At 38.8% G+C, this 21,093-nt stretch overlaps 1 protein-coding gene across 1 annotated transcript in view; it reads left to right on the top strand.

The window, feature by feature from the left end:
* Window positions 1–1,832: 1,832 nt before the first annotated feature.
* LOC115222869 (CD63 antigen) overlaps window positions 1,833–21,093 on the top strand; it is a 35,830-nt gene continuing 16,569 nt past the window's right edge. The window contains exon 1 of the mRNA XM_029793235.2: window positions 1,833–2,013. Coding sequence (XP_029649095.1) covers window positions 1,951–2,013 — 63 coding nt within the window. The 5' untranslated portion in view covers window positions 1,833–1,950. The remainder of the gene's footprint in view (window positions 2,014–21,093) is intronic.

Below are 21,093 nucleotides of genomic sequence, written 5' to 3'. Positions count from 1 at the left end.
TCGACTTTGCCTTTCATCCTTTTGGGGTCGATAAATTAAGTACCAGTTACGCACTGGGGTCGATGTAATCGACTTAATACCTATGTCTGTCCTTGTTTGTCCCCTCTATGTTTAGCCCCTTGTGGGTAATAAAGAAATAGGTATTGATTAATCCCTTCCTGTGAAAATTATTGGGTTTGCTACCTAAATTGGAACCCACAGCAGAGATGGCTGTGTGGTTAAGAGGCTTTCTTTTCAACCATGTGGTTTTAGGTTCCGTCCTACTGCATAGAACATTAGGCAAATGTCTTACTAAAACTCTAGGCCAACTTATTCTTAGTGCTTTGTTGTCATTAGTGATAAAGTGAGTCCTCCCGAAAACAGTTTGGTAGATGGAAACTGTGTGGAAGCCTGCCATGTATGTATGTGTGTATATGTGCATGTGTGTGTGTGTTTGTCCCCCATCACTGCTTGACAACCGGTGTTCGTTTTTTGATGTCCCTGTAACTTAATAGTTCAACAAAAGAATCTGACAGAATAAGTACCAGACAAAAAAAAATGGTACTGGGATCGATTTGTTTGTCCAAACTTTTCAGGGAAGTGCCCCAGCATGGCCGCAGTCCAATGACTGGAATGAATGAAAGAGGAAAGGCGAAACACATAAGGAAGAAACAACAATGAAAAATCTTTATATATAAAAGAGAGGTTGTGTGTCTGTCTCCTACGATTTAGATTCCTAACTACTCCCACATTTTGCGGTGCAGTGTAACCAAAAGCGGGTATCTTATAGTCGTGATTCATATCGAGCCCTTCTGGGTATTTGCGCGCGTCTACGATGTCTACGTGTGTCTACGATTAAAAAAAAAAATTTACCATAATTTTTTTCCATTTTAATGCATTTTTTTCGCTATTTTTTGGCTATAACTCTCTAAAAATGCTTATATAGTTATTTCCCTTACAAACCCGAGCAACGCCGGGCGATACTGCTAGTAGTTGATAAAATAAAATTAGGTCAGATTTGTAGTTCGTTGTCTTTACTTCCTTCTTATTTTTTTTTTGTCTGTCTGAATAAATGGATAGAACAATGAAAAAAAAAAAAAAAAAAGAATGGAAAGAATAGTTCGACCTAATTTATTGTTGATAACATTTTTCTCTTGGAGGTTGTAGATTCCTCATTCTCACTGCCAAACTTTTATTTGACAATCAATTGTCAAATTCGTTTGACACAAGAATCTATTAATATACCAAATTTCATTTAAAATCTCGAATGCGTTATAAGGAATCGACCCATTATTTGGCCTGTTGTTTATTTTATCGATCCCTAATGTATGAAAAAAACAAAGTTTAGACTTCAGCGGGATTTGAACTCAGATCATACTGAGCTGCAACTAAATATTGTAGGCATTTTTTGTCCGACGCTGTAACCAGTAATAAACCGTTAAACAAAAATTCTTCTGCAAAACGACAAATAGTTAATCTATAGATGATACTTTGTCGAGAAAGGACATCCAAATAAATGGATTATCAAGAGTTTTGTCTCATATGTTTATCCATATTTTTAGAATGACTAAATTTCTTTGAACCAAAGTACTTATTAATTCAAGAATTAATTGTCATATTCTCGAAATTGAAAAAAACTTATCTTTCCTATATTTTTAATAAATAAATTACTAAGATACTCATTGATCGATATAATTTATAATTAATTTACCAGAAAAAGAAAAATAGATCGATAAAAATATACAAAAGCTGATCAAAGATCAGCTTTCTTATAAAGTAGTTCGTTCTGTGGCGGAAGGTTTGTGCGGAGGGATACAATGACACTGAATCTATATAAAGCGTGGTCACGCTGTTCTAGCATTCTTAGTGCTTTGTTGTCATTAGTGATAAAGTGAGTCCTCTCGAAAACAAGAAGGGACTTAGATTATTTATAAATTTTATTTGAAAAGGTGACCATACAAACTTATCAGGATGGTAGAAGCTGGAATGAAATGTATAAAATATTTGCTTTTTGCATTCAACTTCATTTTTGTGGTAAGTATTGAAGAAATCTCTGTTTTTTTCTTCTCTCTCTCCTCCTCCTCCGTCTTGTGCCAAAGAACCTGTAAACTATCTCGACTACTATTGTCAACACTAGCTACAAAATTTACACACACCTCTCTCTGCCTTGACGCTTTCATTGTGTCAAGTCTTCGATCATTTCACCCATTAAAAATCCTCTAGTTTTAATTCTTATTGCATTCTTTCAATCTCTTTCAAGTTTTGGAGTTCTTAGAATAAATCTCTTTTATTAAAGGCCTTTGTTGTTTTCTCTTCAACTCTGAAATATCTCAAACAAAATAATATTTCAGTGCACACTTAAACACACACACACACACACACATATATATATATATATATATATATATATACAGGGTGTCCCCAAAAAATGTATACACATAGTAGTTCGGCATATATATATATATATATATATATATATACAGGGTGTCCCCAAAAAATGTATACACATAGTGGTTCGGCAAAAGAGAACGATAGAATGAGTACTAGGCTTACAAAGAATAACAAATTTACAATTATTTAAGGTGTGTATACATTTTTGTGGGACACCCTGTATATATATATATATATATATATAATGAGGAAACCTTCATGCAGATCGTTGCTATCTCTAGAATGCGCTATTTACTGTTAGTCATGGAAAACTCATATTTTTCTTATCTATAATGCTCGCACACTTTATTATATTAGGTTAGTCTTCTTAGAATTTGTGTGTGTGTTGGGGAATATCTGAACATTGAAGTCCGCATTCCTGTTTACTAATAAAACGGCATTAAAATAGTCTTCTTCTCTGCTATATGGCGATTCTACTATTGTAGCAAATATTCTTTGCCTATTTCTTAAATATTACATTACCTGTTTCCTCCTGTCGCCACCGTGTCCATATTGTCACCATTGTGGTCATTAAGGTGTCTTAATAACTACGGCTTTGTTCACTTACCCCTCCCTCCGTCTGTTGTCATCACTTTGACTGCCTGCCATTCCGAAAGTCTGCCACTATTTTTCCTTCCCCAGTTCTTGTACCCCACCACCTCTACTCTTCTTGCCCCCTTCACATAGAATTTATTTCTCTATTATATTCTGATATTACTTACTGCCTTGTCCAGTTGCCCCCTCGTTCTGTCATCGCTGTTTTTCCCTCCTCAGTTCTTACCCTTCACTATCATTTGGCCCCCTATTATATTTCTTGTACTACTTAACTGCTTTTTTTCCAGCTGGCTCCTCCGTGTTTTCCAGCGCTGGGTTTTATACCAATCACCACTCTAAACTCTCATATTCTCCTGGTCTTACCCACTCAAATTTTTTTAACGCCTCCCTCCTCAATAACCACAGGTTAGAACTGGTTATACACCCAACCACGCACACACCCTGTTACCTCCGGGTTTAACCTCTCCGACTTCATTTCTTCTTTCAAAGCTTTTCTTCTGAAAGATATATATATATATATATATATATAATCTTCATATCGATTTCTTTTGTACCTTGAGAACTAAACACTGTTATATTTCGCTTTCTCGCACAATTCCATCATAGGCTTAACTCCGTATTGAAGCTTTTTAATATCTATGTCAATCGAAGACATTCTTTTCTCTCTCTTTATCTTTTTCTGTGAGTGGCGTGACGTGACACTGAGAAAGTTTAATTTAATTATTTGCAAAGTGGTCTGGTCTTCTTCGCTCTCTCGACCAGCTGTTCAATGTTTTTGACGAAAGTTCGAACCTGTTACATACACACATACACACAAAAAAAAAAACCCAATTCCCATCAACTGACGATTTCAAGGCAGATCCTCTTTGCTCTGCTACTAGCTTCGTTTAAGTCAATTAAAATCAAACCAAAATTAAACGTTAAAAATATATAATTTGAACGTTTTCTAGCTAATCTTACACCTAATCTTGTCCTGGTAATTTAACTAAGCTAGTCTTGTTTGTTTTAGCCCCAGATCAGCCATGACTGAGCTGACTCAAAAACTGTCCTAACCATGACCATCGCGTATGAACTGTTATACCTTGGAATCAGTTGTCTATTGTGGCCTTTTCTTTTTGATTTTTATAATGGTAGGGTTTGGTTGCGTATTACTGTATGTGTTGGAATCATTTGTCTATTGTGGCCTTTTCTTTTAAATTTTTAGGATGGTAGGGTTTGGTTTCAGGGAAGTTTGGCTATTTCTTGTAGGTTGAACGACCAAGTAGTGGCTCTTCGGCTCTCGTTAGAATTTTCAATTGTGGAGGTCCCTCCCTCCCCGTCTACTCAAAATCCCATTTCTTCATTTGAACCTCCCCTCCCAAAGAAATGTATGCGTGTGTACACACACGCACACACATATTCTACTGTGAAACATTGGCTTACGAATTTAATTCGTTCCTGGGGGCCGTTCGTTACCCAAAATGTTCGTTAATCGATTCGTTGGTGATGAAAGGTATTCGTAAACCGAAGTTTTACTATATACAGTTTTATCCATGCATTTCAGCCAATTACCAATTTCACTGTATAGTGTGAACATGAATATATCCACGCTCTATTGACAAATATACGTGTGCCTGTCTTTTTTCTGGCTTAAGGATTCTTAGATGCACACGCACACATTACGCGCGCATACCTGTAGAATCGGAAATTATTTAATGCTCCAAAATCCGCAATTTTTTCGGATCTGTGTATTTTAAGCGTCGTAGAGTGCGAATTTACAAAAGAAAACCATTTGGTGGTGGAGGAAAGTTAGACTTTTGTACCCACCTTTTTCTGTGTAATTTTTCAGTCTTTACTCGGAAATTTTTTTTTATTTCAGATTTGTTTTAAATATTTGACATGATAATTCAAAATTGTGCGTAGCACAAACCCAAAGAAATTTTTGCACTCACTCACTCACACACACAAAAGTCAAGACTGAAAATTTGTAGTGGGGTGGGGCAAAAAAAAAAGAAAAAAAAAACTTCCCTTCCTTTTTCTTTATGTAGAATCATAATCTGCGATACATAAAACACAGATCCAGAGAAATTACAGGTTTTTAACACCACGTAATCTCCGACGCTATTTTGAATGAATGCCTTTTTTTAAAATCGTGATGGGCGAAATGTTGCCTACTTGTTTACTGCTGGTTTTATCGCAAAATCTACCAAAATTAGACCGTTTGGTGTTGGTCGTCAGGCCTGACGGAGTAGCTCTATCCACGGTTATAGGCGTTCTGGCTGCGATCACCTCGTCCTCCTCTCGGAGATGGGTGTATCAAGCACTAGATTCATTATCCATTACGGGCAGAATTTTCCCCTTCAAGTTCCCTAATTTATGGGAAAGAAAAAGAGGATACTAGGAAAAGTGTTTATATAGAGGAGCCCAAACCGTAAACATAATTCCCGTTTGAAATACAGGAATACCGAAAAGATTGGTGGTGATGGTGGGGGGGGGAGCGTACTCCTTTCCCATAATATATATATGGTTGTTCGAAGGACAGGTATACCCAAATTTGGTATTACCTACACAAGTGTCTCAACTTTTTTTTTTTTTTTTACCCTCCCCACAATTTTCAAAAAATTAAATTTTTTTTTTTTTTTAATGAAAATTTCTACAAATACTCCGAGTTTGCCGATTCCGATTACATCAGACATTAATGTGGAAAAAATTGTTAGGCGTGCGCACATACATACTGACACACATTTAAAAATGAAACTTCAAATTGAAAAAATTGCGATATCACCATGCACGTGTGTACGCCCACCAATTTTTTTATTTTTTTTTATTCACATTAAACTGATATTATCGTAATCTAAACCATCTGAAAGGTACTCGTGGTAAAATTCACGAAAAATTACGTATTTGGATCAGGCTATTGTTAAATAGTGTACTATTGTGCCTGACAAATAAACTTAGAAAATATTAAAATGTTGGCGTTTTGTAAGGTTTCTTTTATTGTTGAAACTCTGTTCCCATGCTCAGAATAATAAAGTTTCTCACTGTAAATGGAAAGGTTTTTCACACTGAAACGAAAATACTGGGTACAATAAAATGTAATTTTATTGGTGTGTGTGGACTAAAATTGCTTGTCCAAATCAGAATTGTTTGGGTGTTCCAAATGTATGTGAATAGAGTACTTGGCATCTGTCTGGCTGGGCATAGGTGTGTGTGTGTGTGTGTTTGCATAGGGATGAGTGTTTGTCCATATATATTAGGCATACCTTGTATATGTGCAGGTGTAGTATGATGGCTGACTGGTTTGGAAGATTGCTTTGTAACTACAAGGTGCCAGTTTCAATCCCAGTATATGGCATCTTTAAGCAAATATTATTTCCTATGACATCTCAACAACTCATATAATGTCAGTGAAAGTGATTTGGGGGAAAATGTATAGATGCCGATCTGGTAGATTATACCTGTAACTAAAAGGTACAGCATTGTCATGCAGTGTCATGCTGAATTTACCTTGGCATTCATTTATGAAGGATGCACATGTCTGTGCAATGGTCAGCGACTTGTATTCAGGTGCAGGTAATTCAGTTGATCAAGCAATTAGATGCTAAGAGATTAGGAAAGAAACTCCAAAGGAATGGAATATACATAGGTGTAGGCATGTTTTCCAACCACATGGTTCTGGGTTCAGTCCCTTTGGCAAATATTTTCTATAGCCTTGGGCTGACCAAAGCCTTGTGAATAGATTTGGTTCATGGAAACTGAAAGTATGTATGTATGTATGTATTTATGTATGTGTGTACATGGTGCAGCTCTCCAGGTTACCAGTTCCATTCAAACCCATTCCAGCATGGAAAGCAGACGTTAAATGATGATGTGCGTGTCTTTGTGTCTGTTTGTCCCACCATTTCATGAACTGGTGTTGCCGTGTTTATGTCCCCTGTAATTTAGCACCTTGGTGAAAAAGACCGATAGAATTAGAACCAGGTTTCATGTTACTAAAATTTCAAGGCTGTGCTCCAGCACTGCTGCAGTTTAACAACCGAAACAAAAGGTAAAAACTTTAAACTCGTGAATAGTTAGCTTGTGGGTGTGTCTGCTGTTACACTAATGAAATAGTGTCAATTAGTAGATTATCAAAGGACGCACTAGTAGGGTGGTGTTTATTTTACTGTCATGATGCTTTAGTTTTATTTTAGTTCTAATACAGTGAAGTGGAGTCTAGAAGATAGTAGTTTCAAAAGTAAGAATTTAATATTTGATTTGAATAGATTCACTATTCTCTGATTAATAAAACTGTCATGAGCTTTGTCTACATAGGTGCACTTCTGTATATGTATGTATGTGTATATATATATAAATACAATATAATAGGCCCAGGCATGACTGTGGTAAGAAGCTTGCTTTTCAGCCATGTGGTTCCAGGTTCAGTCCCACTGTGTGGCACCTTGGGCAAGTGTCTTCTATAACCTCAGGCTGATTAAAGCCTTGTGAATGGATTTGATAGACAGAAACTGAAAGCCTGTTATGTATGAATATATATCTGTTTGTGCCCCACCACTGCATGACAACCAGTGTTGGTTTGATTACATCCCTGTAACTCAGCAGTTTGGCAAGAGACCAATACAATAAGTTCCAGGCTTTAAAAAAAAAAACTGTACTGAGGTTGGTTCATTTGACTAAATTCTGATATTCTGTCAGACCATTTTGCTGAACCACTAAGTTATGGGGACATAAACACACCAACACCAGTTCGCAAGTGGTGGGGGACGCACACATATAGTGTTCATCATATTTTGTATATGTTTGGAGGGATATACTCTTTGGGCAGGTTCTGCTGATTAAAGACGTCTGTATACACACACATGTCCACTTAATTTTGACTCTGTAGTCCGCCTGTATTGAATCCTGTTTGTCAAGCAAAATAGTAACAAATGCATGTGCGTGTGTGTGTGTGTGTACATGCTCTTGCATGCATAGAATTGGCTGTGTGGTAAAGAAGTTTCCTTTCCAGCCACACGGTTTTAGGTTCAGTTCCACTGCATGTCTTCTATTGCTCTGGGACAAACACACACACACACACTACCAGTCTTATGTATGTAAGAGCATGCACATGAGTGCACACACACTTGGTACTATTTTGCTGTAACAGAACTCAATATAATTGGAGTACAGTCAGTATTAAGTGGACAGGTCATTCATTCATTCATGTGTGTATACAGACACATCTTTAATTAGCAGAACCCACCCAGAGAGTATATTTCTCAAATCTATTCAGTATATGATGTACACTGTGTGTCTCCTACCACTTGCTAACTGGTGTGTAGACTTATTGGTTCAACAGAATAATTATCAGGGTTTAGTCAAATGAACTGACCCCGGTCTGGGCAAGGTTGTTTATGGAGGACCAGTAGTCAGTCATCCATGCATACTAACCTTCCCCTCTCCACTGGAGGACCAGTAGTCAGTCGTCCATGCATACTAACCTCCCCCTCTCCACATCACTGATGTTATCCAAGGGAAAGGCAAAGGCCAATACAGCTTGGCACAAGTGAGGTCGAAACTCATTTCTACAGCTGAGTGAACTAGAGCAATGCGTGAAATAGTGTCTTGCTCAAGAATGCAAGATTGTGGTTTCAATTCCCAGACTGGGCATAGTTGTGTTCTTGAGTAAAGCATTTCATTTCTCGTTGCTCCATGATCATTTCATCATCTAACATATGGTGCACCTGTACAGGTATTGTTGATTTGATTTGATGGAGGGAGTGAGCTTACGAGTGGACAAACATTTGATCACTATAAACAAATCATCTGTGTGGTTGTCTGGCAAGAAATTACGGGATCCTCATACATCATCTAATCATGAGAGTCTGTGGTCTGTGTGTGTGTGTGTGTGTGTAAAACAAATGTTAGTAGCTGTGTAATTATATATCATAGCTTGGTTTCACAAATTATTTAGGAATGTTACTGTCCACATGTATTACTGCTGGCTTGGTTACCCTCTCCTCACAGTCAGAAGCTAGAACAGGTCACTTAACTCTGTTGATAGTCAGTGTAACAGGCAGCAAGGTAGTTTCTTTTTTTTTTCCCCCCGAAGAGTCTCATAGACATTTACTTTAGGACACCTCAGTCATGGTGGTCACTACAGAGTTTACCATCTTTTGCAATCTTTTGTAAGTAGTGATTCTACAACCTAGAAACATGCCCCACCTGACATCACTGTTAATAGCAGGTCTTTGATCTTGGTGACGGTGGTCATTTTAGTGGATGTTGAGGATAGAGCAGACAAAAAGTGGGTATCCAGTGAGCAGGTGAAAGTAGGTAACTGCTGACTGGAAGGTTGCACGGGAGGGTGGTTTGTACAACACCTATTTTGTATAACCTACTAAATTTATTTGCTTTTTCCTGTCTGATGTCTACTTTTGTTGATCTTGGCATCTGATGAAATTGTGCACATCAGACTGTCTTCAACTCTGTCTCGCTGAGTAATAGAGGGAGTTTGGTAAATCTTACCATGCTGTGGGCCGATTGAGAACTTCTCCCTTTAGACGTCTAGTCAGGACTAATCTTTTTGCAAAGCATAGCTTTTATTAAATTTATTAAATATTTCATACATAAGCCACAGCTTTCAGGAAGGGTTGGGTGAAGGAACCTATTTCTTTATTACCCACAGGGGGCTAAACATAGAGGAGACAAACATGGACAGACATAGGTATTAAGTCGATTATATCGACCCCAGTGCTTAACTGGTACTTAATTTATCGACCCTGAAAGGATGAAAGGCAAAGTCGATCTCGGCGGAATTTGAACTCACAGCGTAACGGCAGCCGAAATACCGCTAAGCATTTCGCCCGACGTGCTAACGATTCTGCTAGCTCGCCGCCTTGGGTGAAGGAACCGATTATATTTCCTATTCTCTACTGTTTCTTATGAATCCCAGAAGCACGAAAGGTAAAATTAACCCTTGGTAGAATTTGAACTCAGAATGTAAAGGACCAGAACAAATGCTAAAATTCTACCAATCCACCACCCAATTGTTTTTCAGTTTTTTTTTTATGAAATTACTCTTTGGGTGTCTTTATCTGTTGGTTCACTATTTCCCCATTGTCATAGGACTTTTCTAGTCTTGGCTTAGGCTGAATCTGGGCTATAGTGAATCACAGCTGTACCAGATGTCCAGCTTCTGGGGTTATGTCAGGGGCATAGTGGGTCAATCAGGCTGGTCTGAGGAGTGTTTTACAATGTTGCTGAATATTGCCTTTCTGTTAGGTTGGAACTTGAACATTTTTGGCTGGGTTTCTTCAGTACAGCCTGTTGAAAATCAAAAGCCCTTAATGAATTTCAGAGGTTATGGATTGTTGGTTACCGTTGATTGGTCTAGTTAGCCAGAAGTGCATCACATGTCTTCTCATCTTGACATCATATGAATTGTAAATGAGTATCAATGTCAACCAAGTGGTGGTGTTTCTAATCTTTTGTGAAAAACTTATCTAACCATGGAGAAATACCAACTTGCTTGGAAATAGGTGGCACTTTGTGACAGGAAGGGCATCTGACCATAGAAAAATCTGTTAAGGAATTTTGTTTACATGCAAAAATGGAAAAGTGGACATTACAGTTATGTATACAGGCAACAAGGTGATGGAAATGTAAGGGCATTGGAAGAAAACTTTGCAGTATTTGTTCCTGTTTTGAGTTCAAAATTTGCTGAGGTCAACAGTGCCTTTTATAATTTTAGGTGGAGGGCGATAAAATGTAGTACCTGTCATATACTAGGGTCAGTGATATCCATTTACTCCCTTTCCTTAAAATTGCTAGCTTTGTGCCTAAATTAGAAACATGTGTGTGTTTACATATAATGTGTTACATAGTTTTTTAAATGAGTATATAAAGTATCTGAAAAAAGAAAATATAGTTGTCAGAATATGAAGATGGATCATGGATATTTATCCTCACTTAAACATGGATGTTCTTTTAGAACAAACTATACTCCAGTAAATACCACGAGAAAAACTCTCATAGGCTTTTGGTGCAAAAATGCACTCTTGTTTATATTGCTATATTCTTCATTCCTATTTATTGTGCCAGACAGCACACTCTACCTATCACAGTGGCATAGGAGGTGTGCCACCTGACACAGTGCTTATGTCATCCCCATTTAACCTTGGACCTCCAACTCTACAGGATTATACAGCTGACCCTAATATGCTGCCCCTTATAAAAGCATCACCCTGTACACACACACACACTTTTATTCTTTTGTTTGTCATTTGACTGAAGTCATGCTGGAGCACTGCCTTTAGTTGAACAAATCGACCCCAGAACTTTGTAAGCCTAGTATGGTTTCTTTTGCTGAACCAATAAGTTATGGAGATGTAAACACACCATCAGTTGTCAAGTGATGGTGCGAGGGACAAACCCCCCCCCCACACAAATACGTGTGTGTGTGTATATATATATATATATATGTATATATATATACACACACACACACACACACACACACACACACACACACACACACACACACACACACACACACACACACACACACACACAATGGGCTTCTTTCAGTTTCCATCTGCCAAATTCACTCACAAGTCTTTGGTTGACCTGAGGCTATAGTAGAAGATACCTGCCCAAGGTGCAATGCTGTGGGGCTGAACCCAGAACCATGCGGTTGGGAAGCAAGCTTCTTACCACACAGCCACACCTGCACGTGTGTGAGAATGTGTATATGATGTTTGGTGAGGCTGTAGGTAAGCAAAGCAGAAGCAATGCTAATGAAATTTGTTAAACATTTTATAAATTCTACTCTGTTTACGTGCATTCCTGAGCCCACTCACCTTCTCCAGACTTTTTTTCTTCACCTTTCACCTCTTCTTCCACCCCCACCTCTTCCATCACATGTCGGTACTGCTAGTCTGCTAGAATTGCTATTCTCTCTCCTCACCTGCAGCACTCAAAGCATCTTCCAGTATGGTAGATATGTTTTGAGACACTTGGAGACGGAGTTGCTATATTTTGGTGGAGGCACAGGTAGTGGGCATTGTTTGAGTTGTTTCAGAAATATTTTGTCTATTCGGATCGGATCGTTAAATTCCTTTCAACCACTTAGTATTTCAAATTTCCTCCAGATTATTGCATTTTTTTTTACCCCCTAGAAGTATCAGAGCTAGAAATTTGAAAAAAATTTGAAATACTTGAAGTGGTCTAACAGGTACCACCACCTGAAAGGCTTCTGATTATTCAAGTGTATTGAATGGTCGAAAGCCTTTCATTTGTGATCCTCACCCACTAGTACCAGTCAATGTATCCTGGATTGCATTGTGCAATATTTTCTTTAAAAAAAAAGTAATGAATACATGTACAGGTAGTGGGGGAGGCTGATAGCCTGATATGCTCTTGCTTGCACACACATGCACGCACGCACACACACACACACTTCAACAGTATCAGCACCAAGCAACACTTATGCATAAGCGAACTTCTGTTAAAATACAGTTGTTGAAATGTTGCAAACATATTTTAGTCAACCTAAAGTTTGCTTACATATATAAATGTATATGTGTGTGTGTGTATGTATATATGTGTATATATAGGGAAAAATAGAAGTTGAAAATGCACTGAAGCATACAAATTCAAATTGGGACAGATTTTTACTGTAAAATATCACTTTACATGTTCAAGGAATTTAATATATGCTATCAAATGTCAAGGTTGTAATGAAGATTACATAGATCAAAGCTTAGTCTAAGAAATAGACTGACCATTCACTGACAACAAATACCAGACCCCAGTACTAGACAGCTTCCACTGAGTGGACACATAAAGCTTAGTCTAAGAAATAGACTGACCATTCACTGACAACAAATACCAGACCCCAGTACTAGACAGCTTCCACTGAGTGGACACATAGATATATGTACAAAAAATAAGTCCCCCAAAACCCAGGTCTTCCACTCTACCTATGTTCAGCAAATACCACAGATAAAGTACAGATAAACAAAGAAAATACTTTCATACAAAAGTATAAACCAAGACTTTAACAGTGGACATATGCAAATAACTATTCACACACCAAACTCATTCTGCCACCTAACATGAATAACCTACGCAGCTAACAACCTAAACTTTAGATACTGGATTACATACAAATGACTCCAGCCCACTCTCCCATCAGACAGATTAAATTTGGAGTGCCTTGATTGTAATTAAAAATGTTCCCAACTGTGTTGGCCTTCTTTTTAGGCGCCATTCTCTACAAACAACTTGACAGAAAACATTCAGAGCATTGATTGTTTGGACAACCGTGTCAGCCTTAACTTATGACACCACACATCATCACATGATACTAACACATGGATGTAGTCAGGAACCTACAAAAATTTCTAAGACCAGTCATGTGACTATCTTCTCTACCAGTCAAATCCTATTCAAAATATATGCTAATTTGAGCCATGAACTCCCTATAAAAATAGGTATTTCTTTACTACCCACAAGGAGCTAAACACAGAAAGGACAAACAAGGACAGACAAACGGATTAAGTCGATTATATCGGCCCCAGTGCGTAACTGGTACTTATTTAATCGACCCCGAAAGGATGAAAGGCAAAGTCGACCTCGGCGGAATTTGAACTCAGAACGTAACGACAGACGAAATACTGCTAAGCATTTCGCCCGGTGTGCTAACGATTCTGCCAGCTCGCAAAAATAGAGCAAGGTTAAAACTCTAGTCAGAAGCGCTACATCTTTCCAATTTCAACTTCTTGAAAACCTGTGTAAACTGAAACTGGTTAAAGCTTTAAATATATTAAAAGTATTTTAACTATTCTCAGTGCATTTTCAACTTCTATATTTCTACCCATGTGGACTAACATAACTTGGTTCTCTCTCTCTCTCTTATTTATATATATATATATATATATATAATAAATGCTCCCTTTTAAAGCCTAGCCAGGCTCATGGGCCTGGTTTCCCGGTTTCTATGGCGTATGTGTTCCCCAGCTGGATGGGACGCCAGTCCATTGCAGCGTTACTCATTTTTGCCATCTGAGTGGACTGGAGCAACGTGAAATGAAGTGTTTTGCTCAAGAACACAACGCGTCGCCTGGTCCAGGAATCAAAACCACAATCTTACAATCATGTAACCACTAAGCCATGTGCCCACACACACACACACACGCACACGCGCGCGCGTGGGTGGGAAGAGAGTAGCTGAAAGAGAGACCAAGCCCACTTGGATCTGGACTTACCTATGTTCAATTTGTCTGTTTGACTGAATTTAGCAACAAAATTATGCACCCTATGAATTAAAAAAAAAAAATATATATATATAGGCGCAGGAGTGGCTGTGTGGTAAGTAGCTTGCTAACCAACCACATGGTTCCGGGTTCAGTCCCACTGCGTGGCACCTTGGGCAAGTGTCTTCTACTATAGCCCCGGGCCGATCAATGCCTTGTGAGTGGATTTGGTAGACGGAAACTGAAAGAAGCCTGTTGTATATATGTATATATATGTGTGTGTGTGTCTGTGTTTGTCCCCGTAGCATTGCTTGACAACCGATGCTGGTGTGTTTACGTCCCCGTCACTTAGCGGTTCGGCAAAAAGAGACCGATAGAATAAGTACTGGACTTACAAAAAGAATAAGTCCCGGGGTCGAGTTGCTCGATTAAAGGCGGTGCTCTTGCATGGCCGCAGTCAAATGACTGAAACAAGTAAGAGTAAAGAGTAAAAGAGATATCACACACAGACTTTAGATTATATTATCCAAGGCATGACGTCTGGCGAGATGGTCGGTCGGTCGTAGCTGGAATATCTTTGTTCGTAATCCTAAACTGTAACAACGGTAACATCTCGTTTCTATGGTGCTTTGTGTTGTTAGCAAAAACCGTTGAAAACCTGCTGGTGTGTTGTTGACAGTGATTCCATGTTATGTTGGTTAGAAGTATTGATCTGTCGACTGATTGAACTACCAACTGGTGCCCTTCTATTATTTCTTCTTCCGGCAACTGTCGTGATTGAGCTTATTAATGATAGTAGCTTCCTCTCTCTCTCTCTCTTTTTTTACTTTTTTTTAGAGATTGTTGATAATATTATAGGAGTTTACATTACACCCCAGTGTCTCTAATTTTTTCTGTCTTTCACTTTCTTTCTTGCTCTTTACTGCTTGTAATGCACTCTCTGTCTGTCTGTCTCTCTCTTGCTTGCTCTCTCTGTCTGTCTACACAAACACAGTGGATGCTACAGATACTTAAAACACTTTGTTTCTGTGTTCACTTTTTCAAGTGGTTTTTACTAATAAAATCGTATATGTGCTTGTGTGTTTCTGTGTTTGTCCCCCCCCCCAACATTGCTTGACAACCGGTGCTGGTGTGTTTACGTCCCTGTAACTTAGCGGTAGCGGTTTGGCAAAAGGGACTGCTAGAATAAGTACAAGCTTACAAAGAATAAGTCCTGAGGTCATTTTGTTTGACTAAAGGCAGTGCTCCAGCATGGCCACAGTCAAAATGACAAACAAGTAAATGAGTAAAAAAGCACATATTTAACAGCTGAATGGTAGCCACAGGATTGTGGATTTGATTCTACTGCATGGTACTTTAGGCCATGTCATTTTTTTAATTTTTAATAGCCTTGTGTCAATCTGGATCTTGTAAATGTAATTGGTTGGACAGAAACTGGCATGGATTGACCTATAATTCAAAAAGTATATCCTTGTCCTGCAGCACACACTGTCGTGCCAATTCTGCTTGAAAATTAAGGCTATACGTGTCTGGCTATACGTCACTTGGATATTAATTTAGGAGCAAGTAATTCAGTAGATCGGGCAACTAACAGATCTATTGCATACATTACTCTATTACTCGTTTCAGTCATTTGACTGCGGCCATGCTGGAGCACCGCCTTTAATCGAGCAACTCGACCCCGGGACTTATTCTCTTGTAAGCCCAGTACTTATTCTATCGGTCTCTTTTGCCGAACCGCTAAGTAATGGAGACATAAACACACCAGCATCGGCTGTCAAGCAATGCTAGACGGACAAACACAGACACACAAACATAGACATGAATACATATATATATATATATATATATATATACATATATATGATGGGCTTCTTTCAGTTTCTGTCTACCAAATCCACTCACAAGGCTTTGGTCAGCCCGAGGCTATAGTAGAAGACACTTGCTCAAGGTGCCATGCAGTGGGAATGAACCCGGAACAAATGGTTGGTAAACAAGCTACTTACCACACAGCCACGCCTAGCATTATTTGAAAAATGTGTAAGTTAGTTGTAATGTGAAGAGAATGCTGCTTCAAACATACTCTTCTCCAATTCCTGCTAGCATGGAAAATACCCAATGCTAAATGATATGAGCTAATGTGTTTACATTGAAGCTTTCTAATATTTAAATTCTTTTTTTTGTATGCAAAATGTTAATACATACATACATTACTATCTACATAGCAAGTGATATAGTGTATATCAGTTACAGTTATTTAGTGAAAATAGCTTGATTGCATGCAGAAACAAACTTGAGCAGTGTGTCCATGTATCAAATTCCACTGTGTAGTTAGTATATCTCCCTCATCATAACTCATTTTTTTTTTTTTACTTGTTTCAGTCATTCGACTGCGGCCATGCTGGAGCACCGCCTTTAGTCGAGCAAATCGACCCCGGGACTTATTCTTTGTAAGCCCAGTACTTATTCTATCGGTCTCTTTTGCCGAACCGCTAAGTGACGGGGACGTAAACACACCAGCATCGGTTGTCAAGCAATGCTCGGGGGACAAACACACACACACACACATATATATATATATATATATACATACATACACACACACACACATATATACGACAGGCTTCTTTCAGTTTCCGTCTACCAAATCCACTCACAAGGCTTTGGTCGGCCCGAGGCTATAGCAGAAGACACTTGCCCAAGATGCCACACAGTGGGACTGGACCCGGAACCATGTGGTTGGTTAGCAAGCTACTTACCACGCAGCCACTCCTGCGCCTATTTTTAAATAAAATCAGGTTGTGGTTCGAATAGCTTTGACCATTATCCATCACAATCACTTGCAAAGACAGGCACCATATAATGGGACTGAGCTCTTTTGAAGTAAACCTTCTTAACCATGCCCTTCTCTCTCTCATGTATGAATTGATGTTTGTGTTTTTCTTTTGTCAAGTTATATATAAATGCTATTTAAACTGAAGAATTTACTCAATGCTTTTTAGTAGAATACAAGTTTATTAAATTTTCACTAGAAGGGCGCAGGAGTGGCTGTGTGGTAAGTAGCTTGCTAACCAACCGCATGGTTCCGGGTTCAGTCCCACTGCGTGGCATCTTAGGCAAGTGTCTTCTGCTATAGCCCCGGGCCGACCAATACCTTGTGAGTGGATTTGGTAGACGGAAACTGAAAGAATATATATGTATATATATATATATGTGTGTATGTTTGTGTGTCTGTGTTTTTTCCCTTGACAACCAATGCTGGTATGTTTACGTCCCCGTCACTTAGCGGTTCGGCAAAAAGAGACCGATAGAATAAGTACTGGGCTTACAAAGAATAAGTCCCGGGGTCGATTTGCTCGACTAAAGGCGGTGCTTCCAGCATGGCCGCAGTCAAATGACTGAAACAAGTAAAAGAGTAAAGAGTAAGGGCAACATTGATTTACGTTTTGGCATGCTAGCTTTGTGGGACTATGAATGCTAGCAAGCCAAAACATTGAAGTCAGTGTCACCACTCTTTTTGTAAAAGTTCAAGAAACATTTGTATATAAAATATATTAAAACTGAAATTTACAAGAATTTTCTAGACAGTAATGACTGGTTTTCTTTTAGTAAAAGTTAGATAATTTCAATTATTTCAAATATTTTTCTTTGTAACGAGCCAAAATCTAATGTTAAATTATCTTCATTTTTTAATTGGAATAAGTCTATTTATCACTGTGATCACTGTGACCGACCAGGCTATCAGATGTTGCTACACATCGCTGGTCACAATGCGCTTCACATTGTTTTAGCCTTCAAATGACGCCACCCCGCTGGCTAAGTGAGCAGGTCAACAGAAGAAAGAGTGAGAGAAAGTTGTGGCGAAAGAGTACAGCAGGGATCGCCACCACCCCCTGCCGGAGCCTCGTGGAGCTTCAGGTGTTTTCGCTCAATAAACACTCACAACGCCCAGTCTGGGAATCGAAACCGTGATCCTACAACCGTGAGTCCGCTGCCTTAACCACTGGGCCATTGCGCCTCCAAGTCTATTTATATACCCACATTTTGGTAGTTTCTACTAGGGTCCTGAGAGAATGAAATATAAACAAGATGTTACTATATTCTGGTTTCCCGCCTACATGTTATAATTCCTACAATGCCAGATTCTGTTTTGAAATTCAAATAAATCTAATTGGGATATGTTAGTGTAATCATCATCACTATCCTTCAACCCTTCAGTGTTCAGATTATTCAATCAAACATAATGCCTATTGATTCCCATTTATTTGAATTAATCATGCATTATCTCATATCTTCAAGATCTTGATGGTGTAATTACTTAATGTAGAATAACATTGTAGGGTAGGTGTGAGAGCCTGGATCTGGTCAGTTTGAACATAAAACAGATTAAATATTTTGGCCGGATATGCCAACCCTGCCTCGAATGGCTTCTGTGCCGGTGGCACATAAAAAGCACCATCCAAACGTGGCCGATGCCAGACCCCTCTGGCACCTGTGTAGGTGGCACGTAAAAAGCACCCACTACACTCGCGGAGTGGTTGGCGTTAGGAAGGGCATCCAGCTGTAGAAACAATGCCAGATCAGACTGGAGCCTGGGGCTGCCCCTGGCTCCCCAGACCCCGGTCGAACCGTCCAACCTGTGCTAGCACGGAAAACGGACGTTAAACGATGATGATGATGATGATGGCCGGTTTAAATACTAAAGGGTTAACATCTGTTTTCCATGCTGGCATGTTCCACCCGAATGAAAAAAATTGTGGGTGCCTTATCCTCCTGTCAACAGTTTTCTTTTGACATTGGATCACTGACCATAATTTTGATTTGTTAATTGCTTTTTCTGATTTTAATTGTTAGGTTGTGTGTCTTTTATTCACTTTGCTAATGTGGGGTCAGATGAATTGTTTTCGAGTTACTGTTTTACAGCTGGTTGCCTTTCCTGTGGTTTAATCCACCCTTGCTTGTTTTTCATGGAAAGGATTGTGTAATTTACATGGTCTTCAAAGGCATCAAGTGAGTGAATTGTTTGTTGACATGGGTGTAGCGAGGGGGACATCACTATTTGTAGCTTGCAGTATTCAGAAAAGGGGCAAATGTAAACGCATACACATATTCACACACACACACACACACACTTGTGCACAAATGCATGAACTCACATGCACATACACAATTGCACCTGACTGCATGCTCATATGCAGACATTTACACAAGCATATTTTTTATGCAAACGCACACACTTGCACGCACGCACACACACACTTTCTCTCTCTCTCTCTCTCACACACACACACACGTGTATGTGGTGGGCATCTTAAGATATAGCTGTCTATGGTTGGATGTGTCACTCTTTGAACCTGAATGTTTTGAGGCCCTGTCACTGACTCAATGCTAACTTGATGCTAATTGGCCATCATTTTGCCAGGCTTTAACTTTAGATTCTTTGGATGCTTTCAGATTATTCTGTCAAACGTAATGCCCATTTATTTGTATTGCTTTGAGATTACCCCTTAGCATTCAGATTACTGTCAAATGTAATGCTTATTTATTCAGTGTTTTCAATTAATCAAGCATTACCTCATAGTTTTCAAACTTTGATGTGGTCGTTTATTTCTGGAGTGACATTGTAGGATAGGTATAAGGGGTAAGATTTGGCCAGTCTCACCATAAAACAGGTAGAGCATATGGACTGGATATGGCGGATTTAAATGAGTTAATTGTAGCTTTGAGATTTCAATGATGTGATTAAGCTTTGAATGAAGTTGTTAGATAGGTGAGAGAGACCAGATCTGGTCAGTTTGAACATTTTGAGCCAGATATGTCCAGTTTAAATGCTAAGAGGTTAAGCACTCGAGTTTTTCAGTTGAGTGGACTGGAACAATATGAAGTGTCTTATCTGACACAATTCACTGCCTGGACTGTGAATTGAACTTGTGCCCTTATGACTGAGAGCCCAGTTGCCTATCCACTAGGTCATATGCCATTTTTTTGCAGTACTAACGGTTATAAATGTATAAGAAAAATCCTTCTGTGGTGCTTCTGTAACTAAGAAAAATCTTTTCACAAATTCCTAGAGAATTTTTATTAAATTATTGTTTGGTCCAAGACTTAAAATAGTTTCCCTTTGTTTGGGTTTTCCAAAACTGTTGGTGAATGGTTCTCAGATAAAATTTTGTCTGCTAGTGAAGAGGTGGGAGTCCATATTCCTCAGTTTGTGGTATCGTCTGGCCAAAGAGAAATAACTGAAATCTCCCTTGGATCACATTAGGAACACTTTGGTTAAGGTAATCGTGGATACAATGTTTGAAAAAAACCAAAAAAAACAAAATGGGCAAGATGGCTGCATTTAGAATCCCTTTGATCATTTGGTCTGGTTACAATTGTAGTAGAAATAGTTAAGATCAAAACTATATTTAAAGGGGACATAAATATTAAGTATCACCAATTTGCAACTGAAGAAAAAGCAATCTTGACACAAGCATAGCTGTTTTTTTTTGTTTTTTTTTCATCCCTACACCAGGTTCTGACGACTTATTTGTACTTCAGTGGTGCTTCAGACTTCTAGAGTTTTTTCTGGCTTTGTCTCGACTTGGCATGGATTACCATTTTTTGGGTCCCTGGCTGGCTATGAGTTGATCTTGTAGCCTTTTGTGCAAGTATTTTCTAGGCCTTGTGAGTGAAATTTGGTCGATGGAAGGTTTACTGAAGGCCATCATCGCGTGTGTGTTCCCACTTTAGCAGCCACAACTCTTGTTAACAATATGTTCAGCAGCTCAGAAAGTTGACGCGCAAATACTAGTGGTATTAAATCCTTTAAATTGAGTAAGGGTTTCATCCAGGAGGTGCTTCCACCAACCATAGAATAAATACTTCCTCAAGAATAGAAAAACCATGGAAATGTGAGAATAGAAAACAA

The sequence above is a fragment of the Octopus sinensis genome, linkage group LG21 (assembly GCF_006345805.1).
Source record: "Octopus sinensis linkage group LG21, ASM634580v1, whole genome shotgun sequence".
Classification (NCBI taxonomy): Eukaryota; Metazoa; Mollusca; class Cephalopoda; order Octopoda; family Octopodidae; genus Octopus; species Octopus sinensis.
This window is presented reverse-complemented; position numbering and strand designations above follow the sequence as displayed.